Source organism: Octopus bimaculoides, chromosome 16, assembly GCF_001194135.2.
Source record: "Octopus bimaculoides isolate UCB-OBI-ISO-001 chromosome 16, ASM119413v2, whole genome shotgun sequence".
Classification (NCBI taxonomy): Eukaryota; Metazoa; Mollusca; class Cephalopoda; order Octopoda; family Octopodidae; genus Octopus; species Octopus bimaculoides.
Window position 1 is genome coordinate 48,787,565 of NC_068996.1, and position 7,155 is coordinate 48,794,719.

A 7,155-nucleotide genomic window follows, 5' to 3' on the forward strand; every position below is an offset into this window, starting at 1 on the left:
GTGTGTGTGTGTGTGTGTGTGTGTGTGTGTGTGTATGTGTGTGTGTGTGTGTGTGTGTGTGTGTGTGTGACCACCTCTTGACAACCAGAGTTGGTGTGTTTACATCCCTGTTACCTAGTGGTTCAGCAAAAGGAGAGAGACCCACAGGATAAATACCAGGCTTAAAGAAAAAAAGTATAATTTGTCTTTTATTTATTTTAGTCATTGGACTGTGGCAATGCTGGGGCAATGCTTTGAAGAATTTTTTTAGCTGAATGAATCAACCGCAATAGTTTTTTTTCTTTTTTATGCCTGGTTCTCATTCTATTGGTTTCTTTTGCTAAACTGCTAAGTTACGGGGACATAAACACACCAACACCAGTTGTCAAGCAGTGGTGAACAACAAACACAGAGACAAAGGCACATATGTGATGGGCTTCTTCCAGTTTCCTTCTACCAAATCCACTCACAAGACTTTGGTCAGTCCAAGGCTATAGTAGAAAACACTTGTCCCAAGGTTCCACACGATGGGACTGAAACTGAAGCCATGTGGTTGGGAAGCAAATTTCTTACCACACAGCCACATAGCTACGTAATATGTTCATCTCTGTTCTAAAAAAGGAAGCAAAAACATATTTTTTCAGATAATCCATCTATCTTCACCCACAATTTTTTGGAGACTACTGATCGTATCCAATCTCTCGGTCTACTCCCAGGTCTCCTGCTTGTTAAAAAATCCATCTTAGAACATAGATGAATATGTTACGTAGCTATACAGCTTTTAGCAAGATGTGGCTGTGTGGTAAGAAATTTGCTTCCCAACCACATGGCTTCAGTTTCAGTCCCATTGTGTGTAACCTTGGGACAAGTGTTTTCTACTATAGCCTTGGACTGACCAAAGTCTTGTTAAAAAATCCATCTTGTAACTCATTTTTGTGACATTCTAATCACACATGTTCGTAGTACTGGAGCTGTGACCTCTCACTGCAGAGCTGTAATGGTTCAACCTGGAGAAATTCCTTGATCTCCAAGCTGTACATCATGTAGAGAAACACTACTCTGGAGATCCTTTGGAAGAACGCTCTCTCAGCTGCTTATATTTGTGATCATACTTTTTCAGTCATTACCCATCATTCATGGTCATAGATGAGGATAAACATGGAAACCAAATTGAAGGTATCAAATTTGGATTTTTTTCACCAATTTCTTCTCTTCTGAAGATTGATTATAGGATCTGGCCTATTACAGTGTCATCACCTGCAATTCTAGCATCCAATTCGGCCTTCTGCCTTCTCTTCATTTGTGAATGCAACACCAAGACACTTAAACTTCTCCACTTGTATCAATGATGTTCCACTAACATAAACACTGGACTGGGAAAGCTTTTTTAAAAGGACCAATGTCTTAGTTTTCGCAACAATAATTCTCATTCCTTTCTTGCAGCATTCAGCAGTAAGCCCATTCAGTGCATGCAGATAATGTAAATGAAAATTTATTAAATCTTGTTTGTGCATGTGTGTGTGTGTGTGTGTGTGTGTGTGTGTGTGTGTGTCCATTCTGTCTTTAATAACATAGCAAGCATTCTTGTTAAAAAGGAAGGGATTTTCTGGCCTCTATGTTTATAATAATTGTAGGTATTCTTTACATTTCGTTTGGTCTAATTCATGGTAAAAATGAAATTTTCATCTCATGTGAATTTCCACTGCAGGCTAATGAAATAAAACGCCAACATGGAGCTGTTACCATTCTTGTGAACAATGCTGGAATATTGGCCCCGGGGAATTTTCTGGAAGTTGAAGATGAGAAAATTGAGCAGATTTTCAAAGTTAACATGTTGGCTCATTTTAGGGTAAGTTTTGTTTTTTACTTTGACTATTTTCTATCAGTGGACAGTGACCTTGCTAGGTACCATCCTACAGTGACCTAGCTAGAGTACCATTCTACCATATTTTATGTTTTACTTTTATTAATTGGGCTAAAACACAATTTCTTTTGAATAGTAAAACAAGGGTGCTATCTAATTATTTAATACAATTGCATGTTGCTGATGTCATAAGAATCATGAGGTAGTGAGTTCAATTCTCAGACTGGGCTGTGTGTTGTGTTCTTGAGCAAGACACTTTATTTCATGTTGCTCCACTCCACTCATCTGTAGAAATGAGATGCAATGTCACTAGTGCCAAGCTGTATCAGCCTTTGCCTTTCCCTTGGATAACATTGATGGCATAGAGAGGGGAGGCTGATGTATGTGCATGCGACTGCTGGTCTTCCATGAAAAACCTTGCCCGGACTTGGGCCTCAGATGGGAACTTTCTAGGTGCAATTTCTTTCTTCTCACAGTAGTGAGAAGAAAGAAATTGGTTTACGTGAAGTGGCTGGAAAGTTTTGCACAGCCATTTTTGGTGGTAATCTTGCATCTTCCCTTCTCATTCAGAACCCCTACTACAAAATATAATGATTCAGTATGGAAATGACTCCAACAGGGCGAATGTTTCATCAGCAAAAAATACAATGTGAAACATCTACTTATAAGTCAGTGTAATTGTGTGTTTGATGTATATGTGATGCATGTGCGTGTGCTTGTGTGTGTAAACATGGACAAAGCACAGGCAAAGCCAAGTAGTTAAGAACTTCATTTTACGATCATGAAATCTTGGGTTCAAATCCACTGTGTGATAACTATGGCAAGTACCTTTTATCATAAACTTAACTACTTGACTTTGCCTGTGCTTTGTCCATGATTACACACACAAGCAGACGCACATATATCAGACATACACACATGCATCACATATACATCAAACCCACAATTGCACACATATGTCTAATAGATACATTAAATGTACACGCATTCACATGCATCAGACATGCAGACATGAATCAGACACATATGCACATATGTCTAACTTGTGCATTAAACACACATGAAACACAAATGCATACATCCAACATGCACACACAAACAGCCAACATGCACATGCAAACATCCAACATGGACATGCTAACATCCAACATGCACACGCAAACATCAAACATCCAACATGCACACACAAACATCAAACACACACAAACATCAAACATCAAATACACACAAACATCAAACACACACAAACATCAAACATGCAAACATCCAACACACACATGCACATACATTTAACAAGCATGCATACATATATCAAACATGCAGATACACACACATGCCCATCAAATACACACACACACATCAAACACACATTCATCAAGCACAAACACACCAAACACAGAAAGCACACACATATACACCAGAATTCCCACATTCTGCTACCCATACACATACCCAAGGATTGAACTCTCTTCACTGTTACCTTCACTTAGAACTTCTTTCTTTAGATTATCTCTCTCAGTATCTGCTCTTTGCTCTCAAAGTCTGAGTCCATCTTCATTTTCACTCAAACATTCTCTTTTTCAAATGAAACAGAAATCTGCTGAAATTTTCGGTCAGAAGCTCCCCTTCTCATCTACCCACATTTGTTCTTGTATGTTTATTCCCTTTAGTATTTAAAGTGGCCATATATCTGGCCCAAGAGTTCTACCTTGTTTTATGTTCAAACTTGACAGATCTGGCCTCTCACACCTACCCTACAATGTCATTCTAAAAACATAAACAATCACACTGTTGAAATCTCACAGGTACAGGATAATGCATGATTAATGCAAAACAATGTGAATAAATAAACATTACCTTTGACAGAGAAATCTGGATATCAAAGGGTGGACCCATTAGCATTTAACCCAGCCATGTCCAGTCCAAATATTCTACTTGATTTACGTTCAAACTGCTCATATCTAGTCTCTCTACCTGTTTTTGGTTAAAACTGACCAGATTTAATTTCTCACACCTATCCTACTATGCTGTATCTTCAATGCTACTTTTGGTAGTTCCTGGTATAAGTCAGCATTTGTTATATGTCTCTTCCAGGAGACATTGAGTGCCATTCTAAGCATCCTTATATAACAACCGTCCAACAGCTTCTTCAATGCTTAAGTGATTTAATAGGCATTACATTTGACAGAATAATCTGAAAGCTAAAGGATTAAATTTTCCTCTGTGTCCCCCACCCCCACTCCTGACCCCATATTCTTCCTTTTATCTTTCATACAACACTCATAACTAACTCCGCTAATCTAGATAACAGCAGCCTTCCATTTAAATCACATTTTACTGTCTTAAAAAAAAAAGAGGGACATTTTGAATAATTTAATCCCAATCCAGTATATGATTCTTCATCTTAATTGTTTTAGTCATTGGACTACGGCCATGCTGCGGCACTACCTTGATGGGTTTAGTCAAATGATTTGACCCCAGTGCCTTTATGTTTAAGCCTGGTTCTTATTCTATCAGTTTCCTTTATGCCAAACCACTAAGTTACAGGGATGCAAATAATACAATACCAACTGTCAAGCAGTAAAGGATGGGGAATCAAACAAACAAACACACACACACACATGCATGCGCATGCATGCACACACACACACATACATATATTTGACAGTTTTCCACAGTTTCCATCTACCAAATTCATTAACAAGTTCTTGGTCAGCCTAGGGCCTTAGTGGGAGACACTTGCCCAAGGTACAATGGAGTGGGATTGAACCTAAAACTCTGTGGTTGCAAAGCAAGCTTCTTAACCACACAGCCATGCACTGCACCTATATGAAAATAAACAATAAAAAGTAGTAGTAGTAATAATAATAATAATAATAATAATAATAATAAATAAATAAATAAATGCCCTGACGCAATAGCAGGCAGTGGCTCTCATGGCTTCTGATCTTAATTGATTGGAAGTGTTATCATGTACATTGTATTATTTTGGTATAAAAGATGGGTTACAGCAAATATTCTGCTTAATACCACAGATTTGCTTGTCAGTTGTTTGACCTTAACCAGTTGAGCATGTCCCTTGGTGGCTGACGATATGTGCATCTCTGATCATGAGCAGAAGTAGTGGGGGAGCATCATAGCCATGTGTTGAGAGGGATTCTTTGGGGTTTGAATAATTCACCTTTGGAAACATGGGTGTTTTGCTCAACATCCTTAAACAAACCTTATTCAGGGACCTTTTGAGCGGGATGGGCTACTCGACCTGAAGAAAATTCTAACTGGGCCCCACCTGCGAGATCATGCGCTGTTTATCTTGATATGAGATCACCATGTACCACATATATGGTTGTGATGCATATGCCTGGTGTACCCTTATCAGACAGGTAGTCATGATAAGTGTATTGGGCTTTGTATATTTTACCCCAGTTTAACTTTGATGGCATGCACTGCTCTCCCACTCAATTATAATAATACTCTCTTTTATTGGCCACAAGGACTGAGCATAAAACAAATAGGGACAATACAATACAAGAGACAAGTGGGATGTTAAACAATGCTGTGTATACAATAAGCAACAAAAAACAAATAACAAAATAATTAAACAATAAAAATTCCCCAAAAGTAGGGGAGTCCCTGACAGGGACAACCACTGAACCCCACACAACCTGGTTATCCCAGCCACCAGGTGCACTTCGGCAGGCACCTCTCTCCTTAATTCCTCTGGTTTACAAATGAAAGTTCAGAGTAGGCCCATTCACACAGGCCATCCTCACCACATAAACCCACCTTTCAACAAATTTAGTGGGGAGCCGAACTTCCCTCTCCACCCCCATATTCCTTTTCAAGTAGAACTTGAAAAAGTTGATGAGGGCTTGGCTGAAGAGGAAAGTATCTGTCTTCAGTCCTTTCAGTCTCATCCAGCACACCACCTCCTTCACCATAGCCACCAGACAGAGGGAAACTGCCTTTCCTTTTCAGCCTAAGGAAGGCAAAGGAGCGATCTTCACGATGGACTCGGTTGGTTACCATATCCATCCTACACATGATAACAGATGTTTGACAAAGCTCCACAAGTCAGTAATGCACGGACATTGGATGAGTATGTGCAGGGCAGTTTCATTGCCATGCGCACACCTCAGACGAGTCCGTCTGACAGTATTTCCATGTCTGTAGAGCTTGTTTCAAACTGGCAGATCTCTCTGGTAGCATTGTTAGGCCAGGTAGGAAAACAAACCACCGCCAGTACTAGAAAATGACTCCATCTCACTCCTTTGGAACTTTGTCATTCAAACTGACGGAAAGATAGATGCAAATATGCCAGGCATTATATTGAAGAACTTGAGACAAAAATCATGCCTCCTCATCAATATGACTGTCCCAATTGACATAAATGTATCTGTCAAGACCTATCAAAAACTGAACAAGTATAATGATCTTGAAATAGAAATTGGCTAAATGTAGAACCTAAAGACTAAAACAATACCTGCTGCCATAGGTGTCCTAGGAATGATAGCAAAAGGGACTGATTGCTACCTAGCTCAGATACCAGGAAATCCAAAAATGTAAGAAATTCAAAAAGTAGTGCTAATGGGAACTGCCCATATCCTACGTAAAATATTTTAATCTGTAAATAATGTTAAAATACTTTTAAATGTACAGAACAACAAATACCTTTTACTGTCATCTTAACATCAGACTATCATCTTAAAATCAAATTACTTTTGAAACAAATTTCTAATTTACTTATGTTTTGACAGACATTCTCTGGAACAATACTATGTGCAAAACCAAAAATATGGCGCCCTAGTCATAACATCAACTTGAACTTCTAGGTTTTATTGTCTCTTGAGGTCTCTGGATGAGACATGGAGTCAACTTGTACAAATACAAAGCAAAAGTCAAACATATAATAATAAAATTAATAATAATAATAATAATAATAATGATAATAATAATAATAATGTGCAGTCTGCTTGCGCCTACAGAGTATCTCAACAGGCATGATAGAGCTGCACAATATATTCACTGGGTAATATGCAAAAACCTGGACTAGCCCCATGATAAAAACTGGTGGGAACACAAACCACCCCCAGTACTTGAAAATGATCACATTGCATTCCTCTGGAACTTCACCATTCAAGCTGACAGAAAGATAGACGCAAATCGGCCAGACATCATACTGAAAGACTTCAGACAAAAATCATGCCTCCTCATTGATATGACTGTCCCAATCGATATAAACGTATCTGTCAAGACCTACCAAAAACTGAGCAAATATAAAGATCTTGAAATAGAAATTAGCAAAATGTGGA

General features: G+C 38.6%; 1 protein-coding gene across 3 annotated transcripts in view; it reads left to right on the forward strand.

Annotated features, from left to right (window-relative positions):
• Positions 1-7,155, forward strand: part of LOC106870606 (short-chain dehydrogenase/reductase 3) — a 91,301-nt gene that overhangs the window by 49,579 nt on the left and 34,567 nt on the right. For all 3 annotated transcript variants that reach the window (XM_052973739.1, XM_014916738.2, XM_014916737.2), the window contains exon 3: positions 1,688-1,828. In XM_052973739.1, the coding sequence (XP_052829699.1) occupies positions 1,688-1,828 (141 nt within the window). The remainder of the gene's footprint in view (positions 1-1,687; positions 1,829-7,155) is intronic.